Source organism: Gopherus flavomarginatus, chromosome 9 (genome assembly GCF_025201925.1).
Source record: "Gopherus flavomarginatus isolate rGopFla2 chromosome 9, rGopFla2.mat.asm, whole genome shotgun sequence".
In the NCBI taxonomy this organism is placed as follows: Eukaryota; Metazoa; Chordata; order Testudines; family Testudinidae; genus Gopherus; species Gopherus flavomarginatus.
The window spans coordinates 2,024,260-2,047,165 of NC_066625.1; the positions used below are offsets into that span (position 1 = coordinate 2,024,260).

The 22,906-nt window shown below is 53.9% G+C and overlaps 2 protein-coding genes across 2 annotated transcripts; both read right to left on the reverse strand.

Moving 5' to 3' along the window:
* Positions 1-1,482: 1,482 nt before the first annotated feature.
* Positions 1,483-13,365, reverse strand: PLK1 (polo like kinase 1). The gene is made up of 10 exons (XM_050968608.1): positions 13,048-13,365; positions 12,476-12,644; positions 11,910-12,054; positions 10,755-10,848; positions 9,862-10,081; positions 8,927-9,085; positions 8,632-8,709; positions 7,433-7,587; positions 4,931-5,113; positions 1,483-4,446 (listed from the first exon to the last, which is right to left on the reverse strand). Exons 1-10 carry the CDS (start codon positions 13,294-13,296, stop codon positions 4,240-4,242), a joined length of 1,659 nt encoding a protein of 552 aa, XP_050824565.1. The 5' UTR covers positions 13,297-13,365; the 3' UTR covers positions 1,483-4,239.
* Positions 13,366-16,665: 3,300 nt separating this feature from the next.
* On the reverse strand, positions 16,666-18,137 carry LOC127058504 (ras-related protein Rap-2c-like). The gene has a single exon (XM_050968633.1). It carries the CDS (start codon positions 18,099-18,101, stop codon positions 17,481-17,483), a length of 621 nt encoding a protein of 206 aa, XP_050824590.1. The 5' UTR covers positions 18,102-18,137; the 3' UTR covers positions 16,666-17,480.
* Between the last annotated feature and the right edge of the window lie 4,769 nt (positions 18,138-22,906).

Here is a 22,906-nt window from a genome sequence, read left to right on the forward strand (position 1 = left end):
CAGCGCTGGATCCTCTACACCCGAGACAAAACGGGAGTACGGCCAGCGCTGCAAACAGGGAGTTGCAGCGCTGGTGATGCCCTGCAGATGTGTACACCTCCTAAGCTGCAGCGCTGTAACCCCCTCACCAGCGCTGCAACTTTGTGATGTAGACAAGCCCTGAGTGATGAAGTCCCTGTGTCTCTGGCTGAGTCAAATGCTTTCTCCATTCTCAGTCTGCAGCAGCCCATATTCATCACATCACAGCTCACAGGCTTGAAGGTCTCAGATGAATGCCTGATGTCACATCTATGGAACCCCAAGTGGTTGTTTCCCGTTTTATGGAGGATGCTGCTGTTCATGAGAAGCCCTTTGTATAGAGAGGGCCTCCTCATCTGTGCAGAGAGCCCATCCCTGGGAGCATAAGGTGTACCTGACCTTCGCCACTCCCAGGGCCTTGAAGAATCTGGAGAAATGGCCACAGCTTCCAAATTCTTTGGTTGTGAGGATCCTTTTGTGGCTGCTCTGGCTGTAGCATCTTGGCAGCATCTGATCTGAAATCTCTTCACCATGGAGGCAGAATCTGACCCATGCCCAAGAAAACATGGAGGTGGAGGTAGCATTTTTTCCTCCTTCTGGGACCCAATCAGTGAGCAGGTCTGGCTTGCCTGGAGGCAATTCTCTGCAGGACTGGGGTTGTGAGTGATGAATTACAAACTAGATGTTTCTAACTCCTTCTCAAGGGCCGGAGTCAAGAAATGGGCGAGGAGAGATTACTGGAGCCTTCCCACTAACAGGGCATGCTCCAGCCCAGCAAGGACAGAAAAATACCCCTTCAGCAGAGGTGGGATGTGGGCATCCTCGAGGTCTGACCTTGTATCCCCCGAGCCTGGGAGCAGTGTTTCATTCCACTGGGATGCAGCCCTGGCTAGACTTCAACTCGCATGCAGTTTCCACTGATCCCAACTGGAGCCAGTGTAGGAGGAAGAATTGATAATGGGTCTCTAAGCCCCTTCTGCATTCAGTAGCCTATAGATCACTCATGCCACTATTGCTGCTGGGTCTGGGGGCCCCATTCCTGAATATCTCCTGCTAGCTCTGCTCCCCTGGGCAGTGCTTTCCACTCTAGGGTCATGGGTTTTGTATGTTTTGATTTATCTTTGTGGGTGTTGGGGGTCTGTTCCTTTGGTGACAATCAGTTTGTACCTGGTGTATATTCAGAACATTTTATATGACAGATTATTTTATACAAAATGTTTGTAAATAAAAATTGTTTTGAAAGTTTGAACTTGTTAAAATTGGGAAGAAACTTAGCACTGAATGCTGGCTGAAAGCCCTGCTTAGGATCTGCATTGCCAAAAAAAAAAAGGGCCAGGGATAGGTAGTGAGGCCCCAAAATGTACATTTTCAGCACTGCCAGAGTTGAGTCCTTTTGGCTCCTCCGTGACCCACACAACACTGCTCAGGCCTAAATTACAGAACTGCCTTCCAAGAGTACTGGAGACCTGGGCCCAAACCAGGTAGCTATTGTCCTCTTGAGTGATTGACCAGATGATCAAAAATGTGGGGGAGGGTCCTGCTCTGGAAATGGTGATGGTTTGGGCAGAAAGTTTGAATATTTAACAATGTTGGGCAAAAGCTGCAGCCTTGGACGTGTCACTGTGGTGCATCATGTTCCCATTCACCATTAGAGGTCAGGCTGCCTGGTTGGACTGCATCTCCCAAGAGCCACCAAGGTCTCAGCTCTGGAAGAGGGGAGACAGTGCAGCATGGGAGGTGCAGTCAGGCCAGGGACCTCAGCCCATACAGGGCAAAAGGCACCATTTCCAAATTGAAATGTCTTTTTTCAGATCTGAAAAGTTTGATTTCTCAGAGAAGAGACAGAGAAAACAGCCATTTCTCACAACTCTCTTCACTGAATTCTCCATTTGCCATCAAAACCTGTTTTGACAGGAAATTCTTTGACTAGCTGTAGGATTTGATGATAATGAAGCAGTAGCACTGGAGGTAACAGGTGTGTGAGTAGAGAAGGGGGCTTCTGCTCACCCCTCTAAACCATCTCACTGAGATAAGGCAGATGCACTGCTCCTGTTTTCAGGGCATGCTCAGATTCCCTCGGGGCAGATTGGATTTTGGGGGTGGGCGAGAAGAACACTGGCCCTTTAAAAGACATCAGAGGAAGCTGTTTCCTCCTACTGGTGGGTTAATAATCTAGCTTTCCTGGCTCTGTGATGAATGCAGTGAGATTTTTTTTGAACTGCAGGTTGATGCTGCCTAACAAGCTGAAGGCCTTGTGCTGGCATTGCTAGCTTCCATGGGCAACAGCTGGCATCACTTCCCCAGGCAGAGCTCCCTCTACAGTGGAGGCTGTGCATGGCTGACCCAGCACTGCCCTCAGCAGTTATAGAAGATTCCTGTGCATGCAGGGAAATCAGTCTGTAGCTTCCCCAGGGCTTCAAGGGGCAGCACCCAGCCCCTGAAGTACTGATGCCAGGCTGTGCAGGGTTACAACTAGTCCCAGCTGTAGGGGATATTTAATATCCATTTCAAGCTCTGAGGAGCACTGTCTCACTCTGCTGGGGGAGACAGCTCCATGTTTTCTACACTGTTAGCTTGGAGGAATTGGAGGTGATGTGTGAGGTAGAGCAGTTCCTGTCCCTAGGGCAGAACTCCCCCAATCTTGCCTGTGGAGACAGCAGGAAGGGGCAGTGATCACCTCATAGAGAGTCCTGCCCTGCACAGATTCTTCAGGGATGAGCCTTCATCCTAAAGCATGGTACAGACCTCACCCCTTGCCCCTGAACAGCAGAGTTAGGCAAGGAAAAGACAAAACCTGTAACTCAGTTCCCCAAGGGAAGGGGGGTAGGGGAGAGAATTACTCAGGTTGGCTTCAAATGGGCAGAGGGGCTCCCTGCTGAGGTGCTGCCCTCCACCCCACAGAGCCCAATACTGCACCTTAATAGGGGAAGATCAAAACCCTCCCTGCAGCTGTTACTGAGTCAGAGCACCCAGCACCAGGCCAAGCAGGTGATGGTGAGTTCTTTGAGAGGTACCAGGGCCTTGTCCTACAGCTGAACAGTGGAGCTCCTAGAAGCCATGCTTTGGGCTACAGGCACAGCAAGGGCCAAAGCCAAGGGGATGCAAGACTAGGAGAGCCCCTGTCCCTTCTAAAACCCCCTGTGGGAGGAGGGGACAGATCATTTGTTACTCCTGCAACACAGCCACAAGAGGTGAGGCAGGGCCTCTTCCTGTTCTTATGGGAACAGACACCAGAAATACAACGGCCACCACAGTGCCTAGAGGGCGAGAACTACCTCACTTACATGTCTGTCCAAGAACTAACTGCAGTCCTGGCCTTTCTTGCATACACTGCAGGGTGCTTGTCTTGACCCCCCCAGGACTGCTGCAGCATGCAGGGGGAGTCCCCCCCACAGGGTGAAGAAAGGCAGATGGCCCTTCACTAGCTTTGATTGGAGCAGGCAGGTATGTGCACAGACTGGATGGGCACTGCAGGCTGGAAAGCTCCCACAGTGTGTGGAGAGCACATCACAGAATTACACAGCAGCTGCCTGGAAAAACTGGGGATTCTTTACAGACTGCATTAACAGATCACGTACTGGTGAGTCCTCCCTACCTCCCATGTTAGAGATGGAACACAGCAGAGTGGGAAAACTTCCTTCTACCCCATACTTAGAGTCTCCCCCCTGGGCCAGGCAAAGCCCTTCATCCAGAGGGGGCACTGCAGGTGATGTGGGAGGGAGGGGCTACAGAGACCAATCTTTAATCAAGTTACGTAATATACAAGAGTTTAATTTGGTGCAGATTAGTTTCAATATTAAAAGGCTGATTGCTCAGAGTCAGCATATGAGCACATTAAATATCTTACAGTCACTACAGGAGAGGGAAGGGAGCCCCAGAGCATCACAAACATACAAATAACTTACAGAACTCTGCCCTGCCCATGCTCTGTTCTCCAGGAGGCTGTGTCAAGGCCGTAGAACAAGGGCTGGGGGGATCTGACAGTTAGAAAAACTAAATATTCAATAAAATCAACTTTCTAATCGGTGCTGAGGGGCCAGTCTGGCCATGGCATAAAGACATTTCCTCAGCAGCGGCCCCTCCTGTGGCCCCAGTGCAGCTGGCAGCAGAGAGGTGGCCAGCTAGTGGGAGGTTACAGTTTGACTGGAGGGCATTGCAGAGGCCCCTCCGTTCGAGGCTGTAACAGTTTGGCACAGACACTGAGTCCATTACAGCTGGGTTCTAAGCAGAGGGCTTCATGCGGGCTGAGCCAGACTTGGAGCTGAGCAGCTTCTCCACCATGGTGCGGGCGTAGCGTAGCCGGCTGGCCAGCTCCTTGCAGCAGCCGTGCTCTTCGATCAGGCTCAGCTTGTATGTGCGGAAGTCCCGCTTCTCATCGATGTAGGTGACCGCCGCCATCAAGGGGCACAGGATGATTTTAGTGTGGTCCTGCAGAGAGAATGCACAGAGCTTGAGAGGTCCCTCGGCAGGCTGAGGCCACGGGGGCCCCCGGGCTATCCTAGGTGACCCGTTCCTCAGCAGCACATCCCGTGTGCACCCTTGCCAGTCTCTGCTGCCGTGGAGTAGCGGGACCATGAAAGCACCTGCTGCACTTGGTTCTTTTAAAGGATTTCAGCAAGTGACAACAGAAAAGGGAGCCAGAACTGCACAGGCTCCCTGGCAAACAGTGGCACTAAGGATTAAAAAGGCACAATAGCCTTGGTTAGTGAGCAGTTCTAGGGAGTCTGGGTGGCTCAGGTATTGAGAAAATGGACTGAGGGGCCTTCCAGTCTTGGGTCAGCTAGTCTGAAAACTGGCCTAAGTTGTGACCACTTGATAGCACCATCTTCTGCATGTTACAAGGACCCCAAAGCGGGTGGTGAGCTGCTGACACCGGAAGTTTTGCTCCGGCTACCACACGAACAGCTCTCACCTGGAAGAAGTTGATCTGCACGGTGCCGTTGCTCAGGTGCAGAATGATGGCACTGCGAGTCCGGAACCAGGTGCGGAGGTAGGGGAGCCGTGCCAGCTCATCCCCCTCTCGGGGCGTGATGTTGGCTCCAGCCTTTAGCAGGTGCTCACTCATGTAGTTCCGGAAGTATTTCAATAGTGTTATCTAGAGAGACAGCTACATGGGTTAACAGAACCAATGAGGCTGGGTGGGGAAGATCATACTTCCAAGGCAAAAAGAACAGGAGTACTTGTGGCACCTTAGAGACTAACAAATTTATTTCAGCATGAGCTTTCGTGAGCTACAGCTCACTTCTTCAGATGCATAGAATGGAACACACAGACAGGAGATATTTATACATACAGAGAACATGAAAAGGTGGAAGTACCCATACCAACAGGAAGAGTCTAATCAATTGAGATGAGCTATCAGCAGCAGGAGGGGAAAAAAAAAAAAAAAAAAAAAAACACTTTTGAAGGGATAATTAAGGTGACCCATAGAAGGTGTGAGGAGAACTTAACATAGGGAAATAGATTAAATTAGTGTAATGACCCAACCATTCCCAGTCTCTGTTTAAGCCTGAGTTAATTGTATCTAATCTGCATATTAAATTTGAGTTCAGCTGTCTCTCTTTGGAGTCTGTTTTTCAAAGTTTTTTTGTTGCAAATTGCCACCTTCAAGTCTGTCACTGAGTGGTTAGAGAGGTTGAAGTGTTCTCCCACTGGTTTTTGAATGTTATGATTCCTGATATCAGATTTGTGTCCATTTATTCTTTTGCGTAGAGACTGTCCAGTTTGGCCAGTGTACATGGCAGAGGGGCATTGCTGGCACATGATGGCATATATCACGTTGGTAGATATGCAGGTGAATGAGCCCGATGGCGTGGCTGATGTGATTAGGTCCTATGATGGTGTCACTTGAATAGATATGTGGACAGAGCTGGCATTGGGCTTTGTTGCAAGGATAGTTCCTGGGTTAGTGTATACCTATACCGGAAACCCACTGACCACTATACTTACCTACATGCCTCCAGCTTCCATCCAGGACACACCACACGATCTATTGTCTACAGCTAAGCTTTAAGATACAACCGTATTTGCTCCAATCCCTCAGACAGAGAAACACCTACAAGATCTCTATCAAGCATTCTTAAAATTAAAATACCCACCTGCTGAAGTGAAAAAACAGATTGATAGAGCCAGAAGAGTACCCAGAAGCCACCTACTACAGGACAGGCCCAACAAAGAAAACAACAGAAGGCCATCACCTACAGCCCCCAACTAAAACCTCTCCAGCGCATCATCAAAGATCTACAACCTATCCTTAAAGATGATCCCTCACTCTCACGTCATGTGCCCACAATGCCCCTCTGCCATGTACATTGGCCAAACCGGACAGTCTTTACGCAAAAGAATAAATGGACACAAATCTGACATCAGGAATCATAACATTCAAAAACCGGTGGGAGAACACTTCAACCTCTCTAACCACTCAGTGACAGACTTGAAGGTGGCAATTTTGCAACAAAAAAACTTTGAAAAACAGACTCCAAAGAGAGACAGCTGAACTCAAATTAATATGCAAATTAGATACAATTAACTTAGGCTTAAACAGAGACTGGGAATGGTTGGGTCATTACACTAATTTAATCTATTTCCCTATGTTAAGTTCTCCTCACACCTTCTATGGGTCACCTTAATTATCACTTCAAAAGTTTTTTTTTTTTTCCTCCTGCTGCTGATAGCTCATCTCAATTGATTAAACTCTTCCTGTTGGTATGCATACTTCCACCTTTTCATGTTCTCTGTATATATAAATATCTCCTGTCTGTGTGTTCCATTCTATGCATCTGAAGAAGTGGGCTGTAGCTCACGAAAGCTCATGCTGAAATAAATTTTAGTCTCTAAGGTGCCACAAGTACTCCTGTTCTTTTTGTGCATACAGACTAACACGGCTGCTGCTCTGAAACTTTCAAGGCAGTGTCTGCTTCCACAGCTGCACGGCCCAAGTGGGCCGTAGTTCCATTGCCCTCAGCAGTGAAACCTGAAGAGGCAGTGACCCAAGAGACGAAATCAGGACTTGCATCCTGACATCAACCTGCCAGGTTATTTTAAGATGTGAACAAACCAGAACAGTGTGCTTGGACAATGGACCTAGACTGGTTATTATACCTGGCCTCACCTCATGGGTTTATTCTTTAGTCCAGGTTGTTTCCAGCATTGCAGAGAACTATTGTTAATATTTCTGTGAAACTGCATTCACATTGGGTTTTTACAAAGTGGAAACTGAACCTGAACTTCTGCCAATGCTCTTTGGGGGGTGGGGAGGGGAGGGAGGAGAAAGCAAACATGTAGCCCCTCTAGCCTAGATATGCTGATGATGTTTTGTCTGCTTTAATAGCCATTCAGACCCACAGCATGGCAGGGGGAGGAGGAGGACACAGCTCCTAGCTGCTGTTAAATGTGCATCTCCAGAGTGACTGACCTTCTTAGTCAACGTCGAGGGGTATGATCTCACAGTGAAGTAGGACTCGGCGTTGTTTTGCTCAATGTACTGTAGGCTGTCCCCATCGTTGTACATAATGAGACGGGTGGAGTCATTGAAGAGAACCCCAACACTGTTATCACACAGCTGGTAGCCTGGTTGGAGAAGGGAATGCATTAGATCTCCAAACACTGAATGTCTCCAGACTTGGGATGCTATAAGCTACATGCATCTGACGAAGTGGGTATTCACCCACAAAAGCTCATGCTCCAAAACGTCTGTTAGTCTATAAGGTACCACAGGGCTCTTTGCTGCTTTTATAAGCTGTAAGGGTGTCTTAGCAGAAGGCCCCCACTCTGGCTGACCCTGATGCCTCAGCTGTCTAGAGCAGTGCCTCTCAACCTTTCCAGGCTGCTGTACCCCTTTCAGGAGTCTGATTTGTCTTGAATACCCCAAGTTCCATCTCACTTAAACTACTGGCTTACAAAATCAGGCATAAGATTACAAAAGTGTCGTAGCCCACTGTTACTGCAATATTGTGGACTCTTTTACCATACAATTATAAAATAAATCAACTGGAATATCAATATTGTAACTTACATTTCAGCGTATAGTAAATAGAACAGTATAAACAAGGCTGTATGAAATTTTAGTTTGTACTGAATTCACTGGTGCTTTTTATTTGCCTAGTTTTACAACAGGCTACGTATTTAGAGGAGTTGATGTACCCCTTGGAAAACCTTTGCATACCCCTGATTGAGAAACACTGCTCTAGAGCTCCTGCTCTCAAAAGGACTATGTTGGGAAACCTCCCCTGCAAGAGTTAGTCATTTAACAAATGAATACCAATGCCAGTGCTGTCTCAGCTGGATCTTGGCACCATGCCCCTCATCCCATGTGTTCGCTGGGGCATAAAGTGTTCAGTGCCTGCCAGGATGCGGATCTGAAATCCTATGCTCTTTAGACTGTAAGGGGTTGCCACAGGATGTTCATGGTTCCTTCGATCAGCTGAGTATTTTGTGCTGCTCTCAGGGATGGCAACATTTGAGGCACTGCACATTAACTGGTTAACAGGGTATAAGAACCAGCTGCATCAGACAGAAGATTTGCACCCTGGGCCATTCGATCTCACCCCCTGGGAAGTTGGGGGAAGCGACTGAAGTGAACTCGGCTGCTGGCAATGCCAAGACGCTCCCTACCTAATCCATACTTGTCCGAGTAGTCCACCCATTTACTAACCCAGAAGATGGGTATGCAAGCAGGATCCTCAGCCTCCTCTGCAATAGAAATGGAGTTTGTTAAATAGTGTTTGTAAAGCAACATGTGAAACCCTCAGCTGACTTGCTGGGTGTAAGGGGGGGGGGGCTAAGGGAGGGGCGAGTAGCTCCTCCACCAACCCTTTGCTTTGGAGTTTTTAATCCAAGCACCTCGTAGCTCTTATAGGATCCCTGCACAGCCTGCCTTGCTATCTGTCAGCCCATACCCGTAGCTCACCTTGTCTCACTACTGCCCTCTCCGAGGGTTTCGCTGCATTGGCCACGCTCAGCTGCTGTAACATGTCAGCTAGGTGGCAGTCGACAGGCTCTCCCAGCTCCCGCAATGCTGCTTCGTCTTCCTTTTCATGGGCTTTATCTAAGGCAGGGCTGTCCAGGCCTGAGCCAGAGAAGAGCAACGCGACAGCTGTGTTAGTAGCATGAAGGCTAAAGCTGGTGGATAGTTTCAGGAGAAGTTAGATTTACCTTCAAGCCCAGCTGTAGCAGGTGCATGACACCCCACAGGGCTGAAAGCAGACACCCATCTCTGCATGGACAGAAGTTCTGCCAGCCTCATCCTGTTGATGAGCCGCCTGCTCCATTAGAGGAGCATTACTGCAACTAACGCTGACGACCTTGTCAGCGTCCATGCCTCATGGGAGGAGATAGTCTTACCCTGCTTGGGATACTAGCCACTTTCTCTAGTGGGCAGAGGCAGGAAGGAAGAGAACGGAGTTAAGCGCTGCCAGGGGGCACCATCTTCCCTTAGGGCATTAGCCTCCTGTGTGGTGGCAGGACACCTAGAGAATTAAACTGGCATAAGGCCTCAGCCTGGGTCGGGCGTTCCCAAATTATTGCCAATGGGAAGAAGAGGATCCAGTTCTGCAGTGGCTGCCCCAGTGAGGCTAAAAGAGCAGTGAGCTGCCACCCTCACTCACTGGCACGAGCCAGAGCACAACAGAGAAGCAGGGATGGCGAGGAACAAGAGGCCCAATGTGCTCTGGGTACCAGGACCAGGACGCTCCATTTGCAGTATGTTTCACAGAGAGCCACGCAGGGTTTTCATCTGTAATTTACTCTCACAGTCTTCTCCCCCTCCCCACTGTAACCCAGGGCTCTCTTGTAATTGCCAGGCACTGTTAAAACCTACATCGCCGCCACCTCCCCAAATCTTACCTTTGTTGAGAGCGATAAGAGGTTTCCGTCCACTTGGGTCAAATCCACTGGGGGCAATTGAAAACCTAGGTGGGATGGTTAGACAGGTGGTGGGCAACCGGGTGGGGATGTAACCTGATGTGAAGAACTCATCATTCAACAGTTCGTCAATAGTAGGGCGGGTGGCAGGGTCAGATCTCAGCATCTTCTGGATGAGATTAGCAGCTACGGGGTTGATGTGCTGAAAGAGGGGACAGGCAGGGTTCACAAGTGAAGGCCAGGGCATAAGTACAACCTAGCACTGGTGTGCACAATGGATAGGTCAAAGACCCACAACTAGTAAGGCTCTCCTGCTCCAAGCAGAGGGCGTGCATGGCTGGGAGACCGGGACTTAAGCCTGGAGGAGCTGAGGAGGATTGGGGTTCTCAATGGCTATTTCAGTGAGAAAGCTCCTGGTGCAAGTAGGATGATTGCAGAAGGGCCTGACAGACAGCAGCCGGGATGGGTTTGATACCCAGACCAGTTCTCTGTGGCTGGACTCAGAATTTGAAGGAGTCCAGTGGTAGGAAGGGAGTTTGAGCCACTTATGCGCCTACGATATCACTCAACAAAATATGGTAATGCATCTCCGTGCCAGTATGGGGGGCTAGCTCCCCCCCTCCCTTCCCCTGGGAAGTTGGCCTTTCAAATTAACACCCCTGCACTAAGGCCTAGAAAGGCTTAACACAAAATGTATCTCCTTGTCAGGTGTCTCCTCATCTGCACTCAGGATGCTGGAAGCCATTTCCATGGTTATGAGCAGGCACCAGAGAAGCCATTTGGATTCTGTACAGCTCTGTGATATCGGCTCTTTCACTAAGGCGACAAAAATCAGCCAGGAGGACAAATGCTCCACTCTGCAACAGGCTCCATACCTTGGGGATGTTATACTCGTTCTTCTTAATTCGGATGTATGTTTCTTTTAGACAAGAGGTTTCAAAGGGTGGCTTCCCTACCAGGAGAGTGTACCTGTATATTTAAGATATAAAAGCCTGTCACAAGGAGGAGACCGCAAGATTTCCACAAGGTGTCTTTTGCAGCGGGTGGGGGAAAGTCACCACACACCCAGGAGATGAAGGGCAGCAGACAATTGTATTTGAAATGCCAGTTCGATTTCCAGTTCCCTGCTCCCTTACGGAGGAGACTGGAACCTGTTACCCTCTGGAGAGAGTTCCAGCTAGAAGGTGGCACTTGGGACTTTAAAGAGAGAAGTTTCAAAATAACCTGCCCTACAAAGAGAAGTTAGCCTGCAAATGCAATGGGTGCACATACAGGTGGGTGCACACACAACAGCTGGCAGGTCAAGGTAAGCAGAAAAACTGCAGTGATGGTCAGATCTGAGGAATTTTCTGGAGATAGTCAAACCCCAGTTGCACAGCAAACAAGCCATGAAGGAAGCGGAGAATCATTACCCATCTCCACCCCTTGATTACTACCTTTATGGGAGTAGTCCTGCTAGGGCAGCCGAATTTTCAAATCATTAATTTTAAATTGTAACATTTAAGACCCAGAGAACAGCACACAGCTGGATCTCAGGGTCGTTAGAGCCTTAGTGTAAAAATCTGATCAACCTAGCTACTTCGCTCAGGGCTGTGAAAAATGTCATGCCCAAGTGCTGTGGTTTAGACACAGCTAGGTCAGTGGAAGACTTCTTCCATAGACGTAGCTGATGCTCTCTCCTCCGAGGAGTGGATTAACCCCATTGACGGAAAAACCCTTCAGTCGATGTAGAAAGCATCTGCCCTGTAACACCACAGCAGCTCAGCTGCAATGCCACAGCTGGTGTCACATAGACGTACATTTAGGCTGCACTTGACCAATTCCAAGCCAGGACCTGGTTATCTTTGTTTTATGGTGCCTCCTTTAAGAAAAAGGCTCCTTACAATCTAAGATTAAACTTGAAACCTGGAACCAATCGCGGTCTAGTTCACTGAGCTGGCTCATCTCAGCAGCCTTAAGCCCATTACATGCTGAAGGCCCAAGTTTAAGGGCACACAAACAAAAACTGAAGATTTGTCAGAAAAACTTACATAATGCAGCCAATGGACCAAATGTCCACTTCAAAGCTGTGTCCCTTCTTGCCCAGCACTTCAGGAGCTATATAGTTTGGCGTCCCACACAGGGTCTTCTTACGCTCACCATCATATTCTACTTTGGTTGCCAAGCCAAAGTCACCTTGAAAGAATGTTTGTGCCGGTCAGGTTTATGCACCAGGAAGACAAGACTTGCTTCCTTAGCTCAGCAGTTGGCAGTGGTCGCAAATCTTGCTGCTGAGCCACAAGTGGCAGAATTATAGCAACATCCTCCAAATATTGAGTCTTAAAACAGCCCGAGAGAGGCTGGGGTCAGGGTAGCCCACCCAGAAAGGGGGAAGTATTCTGACATAAGTTAAGAAGCTATCATGTGGTTTTGTGGTAGCAGAGCATCCTGCTCTCTCTCCTGTCCCTTCTACAAGGGAGCACTCAAGGGAGAGCAACCCAAGGAATCTTTGCAGCGAGAGACTAAGGGAAGGGGTCCCTGGGCTGTGACAGATTCCTGGACATGCTTCTCCCCTCCAGAGGCAAGTGGATAGGGATGTCCCTGCAGGTGTCCATACCTATTTTCACCTCCATGTCATCGTTGAGGAAGAGGTTGCCCAGCTTGAGGTCCCTGTGAATGACCTGGTTGCCGTGCAGATACTGGCAGCCCAGGATTGTTTGCCGCAGGTAGTACCGCGCTTCGGGCTCTGTCAATGCTTTCCTCCGCTTATGCAGCTCCAACAGGGACTGGGGGCCAGGAGAGAAGCAGGATCATGAGCACCCCCCAGCTGAGAGCCAGTTAGCGGCCCCCTTCCCAGCCCAGCCCATGAGTGTCCCGGTGAGACATCCCAACTCCCCCTGCTGAAAACCGGGCTCCTCAGCCCTGCGGCCAGGCCGCACCCATCCTGCCTCCCCGCCGTTCTCCCCGCGGGCAGCGCTCCGCTGAGAGCAGTGGCCACGGGGAGGCTGGGGGCGCCCGCCCCGCGCTGCTGGCCCTTTAAGGCGCTGGGAACGCTCGGACACGGCGGAACGCAGAGCGCGTCCCGGGTTCCGCCAGTGGAACGTGGCCCCGGCCCGGCCCGGCCCCGGGCATCCAACGGCGGCTCAGCAGCGCCCTGGGCCGCGGCCCCCGGGCCCGCTCCCCGCTCACCCTCCGGCGGCAGAGCTCCAGCACCACGAAGACGAAGTCGCTGTCCTCGAAGAAGCCCTGGAAGCCGACCACGTGGCGGTGCGCCAGGCTGCGGTGGATGGAGATCTCCATGGACATCTTCTCCTTCTGGTGCGGCTTGGCCAGCAGCGCCTTGGGCACGATCTTGCCGGCGAACACCGCCTGGCCCTCCAGCTCCGTGATCTCGTAGCACTTGGCGAAGCCGCCCTTGCCCAGGAAGCGGCCGCGCATGTAGCTCCGGCGGGTGCGCGGATCCACCAGCACCTTGGGGATCTCCTTGGCCGCCCCGGCCCCGGCCGCCTTCCCGGGCTCCGCCGCCGCCGCCGCCGCCGCCGCGCTCATGATCCCGATCCCGGTCCCTGCCCGGCCCCGCTCGCGCCGCCGGCCGCTCCGACACTGGAACAATTTCAAACCTCGAGCCGGAGCGTTACGAGCCCCCAGCGCGCTCCCCATTGGTTGCTAGGATTTAAAATCCAAGCCGCCCGCCGCTAGGCACCATGGGAACGCCCCTCCCGCCCGGTTTAAAGGGCCAGGCGCGCCGCGAGCCGCTTCCAGAGCGCCCGGGCTCCCCCCGCAGGGAGCAGCTCTCCTGCCCCCAGCTGTGAGCCAGCCGCCCGCCCCCGGAGGTGCCGGTGCCGCTGTGAGCCAGCTACCCCTCCCCAGATGTGCAGCTCTAGACCCTACCACTCTCCCCCCAGATGTGCCGGTGCCGCTGTGAGCCAGCTACCCCTCCCCAGATGTGCAGCTCTAGACCCTACCACTCTCCCCCCAGCTGCAAAGCTCTGAGATCAGCCCTCCCTTCCCCCCTCGCACTTTCACTGCTTCCCTCTGTAGTGTTGCTGGAGCCTAGTCACAGGCTTTGGGCTCACTGAGGATGGGCTTCCTGCAGAGTAGGAGCTACTGGCTCCCCTGCCCCTGTGGTGTACAAATCGCTAGTGGGGAGGAGCACGTTTTCTGTTTCAGATTCTTCAAGCTTTCCACGCCTTAGGGGAACAGACCTCTCCCAGTAAATCTTGTCCCTAACTTATTTCCCCTTGCCTACTGAACTTATCAAAGCCTTGCTACTTAAGGACCATTGAAAAGCCTCCTGCACAATTAAAACATAGATTCTAACTGTGGATATATCCATATATTTAAAAAAAAACAAAACACAATGAAATGCTACCTTAGTAAATATCCATTTAACTAATGTGGTCTAGGTAATGCTAGAAATTGACTTCCACAGCTCAGACCTGGCTTCAAGTACATTTAGGTTGGGTACTTTTGTTTTTAATTAATCATATTACACACAGGCTATGAAACAAACCCAGGAATGATATTGCCACGTAAGAATCGCTTCTTTTCAGTCCACTGTTGGGTGTTCAACTATAGGCACAGTTTTGAAAATGGCCTTATTGCAAAGTCTTAGTATATTTGAATTCTGCAACTTACTCACAACTGATTTTTTTGATGCAACATGTCCCTCTCCCCCTTTTCTTTAAAGTCTGAGGTAGTGGCAGCTGTTGAAAGTAGGGAACTGGCTTTGGTGGATGAAATAATCTGATCTGATGCAGCAAAATCTATTAATTTCCTCAAAGAAGAGCAGGAATACTTGTGGCACCTTAGAGACTAACAAATTTATTTGAGCCTAAGCTTTTGTAGGCTACAGCCTACTTCAATCAGATGCATAGAATGGAAGATTACTAAGATCTATACACCTACAGAGAACATGAAAAGATAGAAGTAGCCATACCAACTGTAAGAGGCTAATTAAGATGAGCTATTAGCAGCAGTAGAAAAAGAAAAACAACAACAACACAACACACTTTTGTAGTGCTAAGGTGCCACAAGTACTCCTTTTTGCAGATACAGACTAACACAGCTGCTACTCTGAAACCTATTAGTTTCCTGTTTGTTATTTGAGTTAACATTAAAGACCAAAATTTAATAACTGCCATAAATTCATTACAAGATGCAAGTCTAAGTCTTCATCTGTGCAAGCTGAGGCATGGAAACATTCTTTCCAGTAAGACTGATGTGAACATGAGTTTCCTTCCTCAGTCTCCATATTTGAGAGCTGTTTTTATCTTGCATCAGTTTGTGCAGTTAGCGGAGGCCTTTCCCCCATAAGAATGACATTTGGGATGGAATGGTGCCAAAGGGAAATTAAACAAGTTCTTAACCAAACACCCTACATGCAACCCTATTCCAAACAGAGATTTCATCCCAGATAATAGAGTTACCAGCACTTCACCTCTGTGGAAGATGTTCACATAACTATAGTGACAGCCAGTCCTATAAAACCCTAAAATAGATAGGAGCAATCTGTTACAAGAAGGCCAGACTCACCCTTCACAGTGGCATGGGCTCTGAATAAGGATCCATGTAACTCTGAGCTCTGGGCTGTTGCTGCCACCCAGGCAGAGGAGTAGGTACTAATGGGCAGTGGAGTTTGGATTCCAAGACAGTTTTACATTCCTAAAATCTTGGGCCTAGAATCATGAATTAGAGCTCGTACAACTTAAATCGGGGGCAGCAGCTACTACAGCAGATGAAGAGTGAGAAGCAGGGAGCTAGAGAACAGCACTCTTAGGGCTCACGGGCCCTTGCTAACAGGGCTCTGCCTTCCCCAGTTGGCGACACTTTAAAGGACCAAGGCACTAGAGACACACACACTTGTTCCACAGTGATTTATTACAGGAAGCCAAAGTTGTCATGTAACACAAAGAAACAAGTAGCTTAACATATGCTCATTACAGTGCAATTCCTGGAGCAGTGTTTTGGTGGGGGCAGCATTCTACAATACGCCCCCTGCCCCCACTTCATTTCCTCACCTTTTCACACACTCCCACCACAGCTGGCTAGATTTCTAGGCAACTGCTAGTCCAGCAAGAGGATGTCCTAGGGAGCAGTGCCAACCACAGCTGCCATCTCCCATGAGCCACAGCAGGTAGCAAGGGGTAGAGCGACCCAGCCCCTGATTGTAGCACATCCCCTCCCCGAACCCTGCTCAGGGCTGCTCCCCTGGAGTAAGAGGCGCTAGAGACCAAAGCGCCTTCATTCCATCCTTGTGTCTCCTTCAGTCTGACTCAGGAGGCACAGCGCTCTGGGAGCAGCAGCTGGAAAACACATTTGGCCTCTCAGGCAGAGGAGCTTTCCAACAGGGCTGCCCCCTCTGCAGGGCTTAGTTTGTGTCAGGGCTGAGTCCCAGCCAGCCGCTTGGGGCCAGGCAGTGCAGAGCCCCCCCGGCCGGGCCAGGCAATGCAGAGTCCCCCCTGGCCAGCCCCGGCCGGGCCCTCTGGGCTTGCTGCATTACTTACGCATGTAAACAATCGCATAAGCCCCAGCAGCTCCTTCTGACACATTAAGCACTGCCCCTCCCTAGCCGGTAGCACAAGCCAGCTTCAGAGCTGCTGCTGACCAGGCCCCTCCAAGGAAAGGGGTGGGGGACTGTGCCTTTGTCCTTATGCGAGGAGGTGGGTGGTGGACTGATGCAGGACAAGAAGGAGCAGCTGGGCTGCTCTATTTTGATATTAAATTCAGCTGCCCCATTTTGATATTAAATTCAGCTGCCCCCAGCTGACAGAGGTGACCCAGGGGAACAAAGTATGGCTGTGGCAGCTGCAGCCTGTGCAGGGATGGGATTTTGACCCAGCTCTGGTTGAAGGGGCCTTGTAACCTCAGTGACTGAGGAGGTTGTTGGAGAAAGTCAGGCTTTGGCAGAGGTGAGACCTGGCCTGCAGTGGGGGGTGAGCGCTCATCCTACTGATGCAGGAATTGGGAGACCCCCAGCAGCATCCCCAGAGGTCAGGTACAAGCTCAGGGGAGGCAGGGAGCTGCCTTGGAGGCTCCCCCTGCCCCCAGAACCCAGCAAAGGGGAGAGGAAGCCACAGCTCCCGCACTCTCCCCAGGCTGGTTGCTGGGCTGCCACCTTGCTCCCAAAGCTCTTTGGCTCAGCCAGGCTGAGTGTCTCCATGGCCAGAGCACCCAGCCCCTGGGCGCAGGAACACCCAGAGCCTGCTGCTGCAGGCAGGGAGAGGCGGGCAGGGACCCGGAGGCACAGGGGTACATGGGGAAGAGTCTGCTCCCCCCCTGCTGGCACTAGGCAAGTGATTCTCACCCTTTTGTACTGATGGCCCCTTTCACCCAGCAAGCTTCTGAGTGCCCCCCCATGAGTGACAAACACTCCTGCATCTATTTAACACCATTACACATGCTGGGGGCAAAGCAGGGTTGGGGTGAAGGTTAACAGCTCGTGACCCCCCACGCAACCTCGGGACCCCCTGAGGGGTCCCGACCCCCCTCTGAATCCCCTGAGGGAGGGGAACAATCGGACCAGGGCGCCCTGCAGGCGGCCCCGGCCCAGCGCTCTCCAGCTGCCAGGGGACTCCTCTACCGCCTGGCACCCCGGTGGCCGCGCTCAGCCCCGCCGGGCCCTAGCAGACCGCGCAGCCGTGGCTCTTGGCGCTCCGGCGGGGCGGCTCCTTGGAGCAGGTCTGGGGCTGGCGGCGCTGCAGGGCCGGGCTGAGGCGCCCGGGCAGGTTGACCTGGCTCAGCAGCTCCTGGAAGAGGCCGACCACGTTGCGTCCCTGCTTGGCCGACGCCTCCAGGCAGGTGCAGCCCCAGTCCCGCTGCGCGGCGGCGATGCGCGGGTCGGGCTCGCCCGGCGCCAGGTCGCTCTTGTTCCCCACCACCACGACAGGCACCGCGCCCCGCTTGGCCTCCAGGATCTCGTCCCGCAGCCGCTGCACCTCGGCGAAGGAGTCGGGCTCCTGCAGCGAGTAGACCAGGGCGAAGGCGTCGGCGCGGCCGATGCAGAGGCGCCGCATGGCCGGGAAGCTGTAGCTGCCGCTGGTGTCCAGGATCTCCAGGCGGAGGCGCAGCCCGGAGCCCGCCCCCAGCTCCAGCTCCAGCAGGTGCAGCTCCTCCACCGTGCGCCGGTGCCGCGCCTCGAACGAGTCCTGCAGGAAGCGGCGGATCAGCGCCGTCTTGCCCACGCCCGCCGCCCCGAAGAACACGAGGCGCACGCGGGCCTCGGGCGCGGGACACAGCGCCATGCAGCCGGGCAGCGACCACCTCCTCCCGGGGCAGCCTCCGGCCCCGCTCGGTACCTGCCGGGAGCCGCCCGCGCCCGCCGCTTTATCGCCGCCCGCCCGCCCGCGGCTCCCGCCGGCAGCCAATCCGCCCGCGGGGGCGGCGCTCGGCTCGGGCGGGGACAGTCACTGCGGGCCGCCCCCAGGGAATGGCCCGTCCGGCCCCGTGGCAGGGCCAATGGGGGCGGGAGCCACGGGGAGCGGGGCTGGGTGCAGGGAGCGATGGGGACGGGAATGGGGGGGCACAGGGCGGGGGAGTGGGGGCGGGGCTGGGTGCAGGGAGCGATGGGGACGGGGAGGGGGCACAGGGCGGGGGAGTGGGGGCGCGGCTGGGTGCAGGGAGCGATGGGGACGGGAATGGGGGGGCACAGGGCGGGGGAGTGGGGGCGCGGCTGGGTGCAGGGAGCGATGGGGACGGGAATGGGGGGCACAGGGCGGGGGAGTGGGGGCGGGGCTGGGTGCAGGCAGCGATGGGGGACGGGGAGGGGGCACAGGGCGGGGGAGTGGGGGCGGGGCTGGGTGCAGGGAGCGATGGGGACGGGAATGGGGGGCACAGGGCGGGGGAGTGGGGGCGGGGCTGGGTGCAGGCAGCGATGGGGGATGGGGAGGGGGGCGCGGGGCAGAACAGGGGCGCAGCCCCCCAGCCCTGCACCCTGCGGAGTTTGCGGGAGTTTCCTTTCCGCCCCCGAACAGCCCCAAGTTCCCTCGGGCTGCGTCCCCTCAGAGCCGCTAGGGGTCGCTCCCGGGCCGGGCTGCAGGGCCCCGGGGGGCTCGGGCCGGGCCTGGGCACCTTTGGGAACACGGGGCGGCCCCTTCCCATAGCCAGTGCAGGGTTTACAATGGCTCCAGTGGCCCCATGCGCAGAAGGGGCCCCGGCCTGCTCCACTTGTCCTGCCCCCGAGACCCCACTGGCTCCCACTGCCCACCACTCGCTGCTCTCGGCCTGCCTGGCTGCGGGCTCCTCTCTGCCCCCGGGCCACCGCCTGCAGTTGTGGGGCTGTGGGCAGAGGTGGTGGTGTGCAGGGCACTGTGCATTTGTCTGGGGAGGCGCTGGCCACAGTGGGTCCGGAGGGTCTCTGGCCATAGGGAGTCAGGAGAATGTTGGGCAGGGGGGCTGTGTGGCGCGACATAGGCCCACCCCCGAGGGAAAGGGACACGCTGGCAGCACAGGGCCGGGCAGGCCACTGTGTGTCTGGCAACTGCCAGTTTGTAAATAGTGTGGAGCAGGGTTGCCCTTGCATACCATGCCCCATTGCCTCCGGCAGGCCCCTTGCTCTGGGGACTGACCTCCCTGTGCCATGCTCCATTGCCTCCATGGGGGCCCACAAAAGGTTAATCTGGCCCTGCCCATAGCGCTGGGCCCGGCCTGAGCCCAGAGCCAAGCCACGCTTGGCCCTGTTGTAACGGAGCTGCCCCGGCACTGCCGGGCCCAGCATGGGGAGCTGGGCATTTCCTGCGGGTCACTGGGGGGGGGGCGTTCGGCCAATGCCCCGACCATAGGTGCTAGAATTAGGGGTGTTGGCGGGGCTGCTGCACCCCCTGGCTTGAATTGGTTATCATCATATACAGTTTGGTTCATTGGCTCTCAGCACCCCCAACTCTACACATTGTTCCAGACCCCCTGGTCCCAGCACCCCCCAAGGCCTGGAGTGTCGTTGCCCGGGGGGGGAGGGTGTCCCACTGGCCAGCCCCCACCTGGCTCCACACCATCGCACATGCCCCCTGGGCTGGTGCTAAGGGAAACTGCACTGGAGATAACTGCGGCCCTCAGGGCTGTGTGGAGGGGTTACTGGGGCAATGCCTTGCGGAGCCATGTAATGGGTTCATGAGCCACAGGACCCAGCCCAGGCACTGCAAGAAGCCCACAGGGGCTGCCTGTGGGACCCCCGGGCTGGGTAGGGGAGTGCCCGGCCTAGACAGGTGGGTACAGGGAGCTGCTCTTTGCTGCCCGTTCTCCAGGGGAGCTGGGCCATAACTGGGTCTCAAAGCACCCGAACTCTCCACGCCCATGCGGAGGTGCTGCTAGGGGAGTCTAAGCCTAAAGAGAAGAGAGAGAAATGGGGGTCCCATGCCACGGGGCAGAGCAGGCCCCTTATCCGCCATCTAAGATGCTGGAGGGGGCAGCAGGTCTCAACAGCTGGTCCTGAAGACATCAGGGTTATGGTGCCGCTGAGTCTCCCAGTCTCCGCAGAAGACAACAGCAGGTAGAGGGAGCGGGGTCTGTTGGGGGCTGGGGTGGTTTGTGTGTATGGGAGTGCTTAGCGGGAACCTCCATAAGCTGCAGGAAGGGTCTCTGCTCTGACCCAAGCTGGGACTCTCTCATTACTGCTTTGGGCATGTATTGGGGGGGTTCTGTGCACCTTGCGGGGAGGGGAGGTTGCAGTATTGATGTTGGTTTTGCAGATGTGTTTCTGTCTTATTGTGACAATCTAAATATCATCCTCCTGTAATGACACAACATCACGGCAGAGAGGATAGTTCGGTGGTTTGAGCATTGGCCTGCTAAACCCAGGGTTGTGTGTTCAGTCCTTGAGAGGGCCATTCAGGGATCTGAGTCAAAAATCTGGAGATTGGTCCTGCTTTGAGCGGGGGGTTGGACTAGATACCTCCTGAGGTCCCTTGCAACCCTGATATTGGACAGATGATGAAAGATTTAGGGGGCTACTTGTTTGATACATTCTGTGCCTTCTAGGAGAACAGATCCCTTAGAACAGCCTGAGGGAGGGGCCGTCCTTAGGAATAGGCAGCTGCATAGGGCCTCACTCTGTCTGGGGGCACCACTCTACAGGCAGCCCAGACAGTGTAGAAGCAGGGCTGCTGGGTCCTAGAGAGAGCCGAATGCAGCACAGTCTGAGGAATGGGATTGGCTGCTGGGGTCTCTGGGAAGGGGAGGGGGTGGGGGTTGGGAAAGGAGCTCACCTGTGAGTGTGACTCTTTCCCCCCGGCTGAGGGCAGGTGAGGCAGGCTCTGTGGCTCTGGAACCAGTATCCTTTGTTGTCTCCCATAACATCCATTCTTCTCCCCCCTGCCCCACGGAGCACTCCCTCCTCCCCAGGAGCACCCCTCTCTCTCTCCTCCGTCAGGGCTGGGTTGGGTGAGGTGCTGGGGATAGGTGGGGGGAGGAGGCTGGCTGCCTGCTGAGGAATGAAAGTGAAAGTAACTCACTTCCTCGGCAGGCAGCCAGAATTGGAATGTCACACAGGGCTTGGCTGGGGTTAGCCAGATGTGTGAAAAATCAGGATAGGGGATTGGAGTAGGGTGAGCAGATATCCCTATTTTATAGGGACAGTCCCAATTTTGGGGTCTTTTTCTTATATAGGCTCCTTTTACCCCCCCACCCCCACCCATCCCTGTCCTGATTTTACACAGTCTGGTCACTCTAGGTGGGGGTAATTGGTACCTATATAAGACAAAGCCCCAAATATCGGGACTGGCCCTATAAAATCAGGACATCTGGATCTATCACCCTAGCTGGGGAGCGCCTCTCCCCCGGGCTGGCAGCTGCCAGCGATCCATCTCATCCGGGGGGAGCTGCACAGGGCAGGATGAGCTGCTGTGGCTCCATGGGTGCCCCGTCCCTGAGATCAGATGCTGTGCTAACTTCACCATGGTCTGTTGGGCTGGCGGCGGTGCCCATTGGCGTGTGATTGGACCTGAGGATTTGCTGCTGCTGTTGCCACTCTGCACCCCAAGAGGTGGATTTTGGGGTCCTGCAGTTTTCCACCTATCTCCTCCTCTACTGCAGCTGTTGGACCAGCAGGCTGGGGGGTGAGCCAAGCATGAAAGCGGTACTGTGTTGCCATTTAGATTGTCATTTAACAACTTTGTTTGCCAAAAATTCTTGCTAACAATCCTGAATCCAATTTCAATGTTTTTTTTTTAAATCAATATCTTAGCCAAAAACAGAAAATTAAGTTGTTGACAATTATTAGTGACAGGTTTGGTTTGAGGCAGGGAGTGGGCCAGTTTTCATCAGAGAAACAAAAAATGTTGACTGACTTTCCTATAGCCTGTTACTCCTGATAAGAGCCCTCCAACAACTGTAATATGCTCATCTCCTTACTAGTGTATAAAGCAAGGTTCGGCAACCTACGGCACACCTGTCAAAGGTGGCAGGTGAGCTGATTTTTGATGGTATGCAGCAGCAGGCTGAGCGGCTCAGCCCATCACTGCTCGGGGGTTCCGGCTGCTGCCCTATTGCCAGCTGGGATACCAGCCATCGGCCCCACTCAGCACCTGCTGCTGGCCTGGGGACCCCCAAGGAATCCCAGGCTGGCAGTGGGCTGAGCAGGCCAGTTGAACCACTCAACCTGCTGTCAGCCTGGGGTTCCATTCACTCAGCTGGCAGCGGGCTGAGTGGGCTGGTGGCGGGCTGAGCGGGCTGAGCAGGGCCGGTGGGGGGTTGAATGGCTCAGGCTGCTGCCAGTCTAGGGTGCCAGCAGCACTCAGCCTACTGCTACTCCGGGGTTCTGGCTGCCGGCCCCTTGCCAGTCAGGAGCTCAGCCGCCAGCCCCACTCTGCCTCCTGCCAACCTGGGTGAGCAGAATCCCAGGCTGGTAGCGGGCTGACGGGGGGGTTGGCGGCCGGGATCCTGGCTGGCAGGAGTTGGTGGTCAGAACCCCAGACCAGCAGCGGGCTGAGCAGGGCCTGGGATCCTTGTCTAGGGTTCCAGCCACCAGCCCGCTGCTGGTTTGGGGTTTCATTTACTCAGCTGGCAGTGGCCTGAGCAGGACCGGTGGCCAAGACCTCAGATTATAACAATAGTTTGT

Bases quoted from the DNA above. Each gene is read 5' to 3' on its own strand.
- PLK1 (XM_050968608.1), bottom strand. From the start codon at position 13,296: ATGCGCGGCCGCTTCCTGGGCAAGGGCGGCTTCGCCAAGTGCTACGAG. The intron at 10,082-10,754 runs GTATGGAGCCTG...CCCCTCTTTCAG, and splicing joins ACGAGTATAACATCCCCAAG to CACATCAACCCCGTAGCTGC. The intron at 8,710-8,926 runs GTGAGCTACGGG...TTTCTATTGCAG, and splicing joins GAGGGCAGTAGTGAGACAAG to AGGAGGCTGAGGATCCTGCT.
- LOC127058504 (XM_050968633.1), bottom strand. From the start codon at position 18,101: ATGGCGCTGTGTCCCGCGCCCGAGGCCCGCGTGCGCCTCGTGTTCTTC.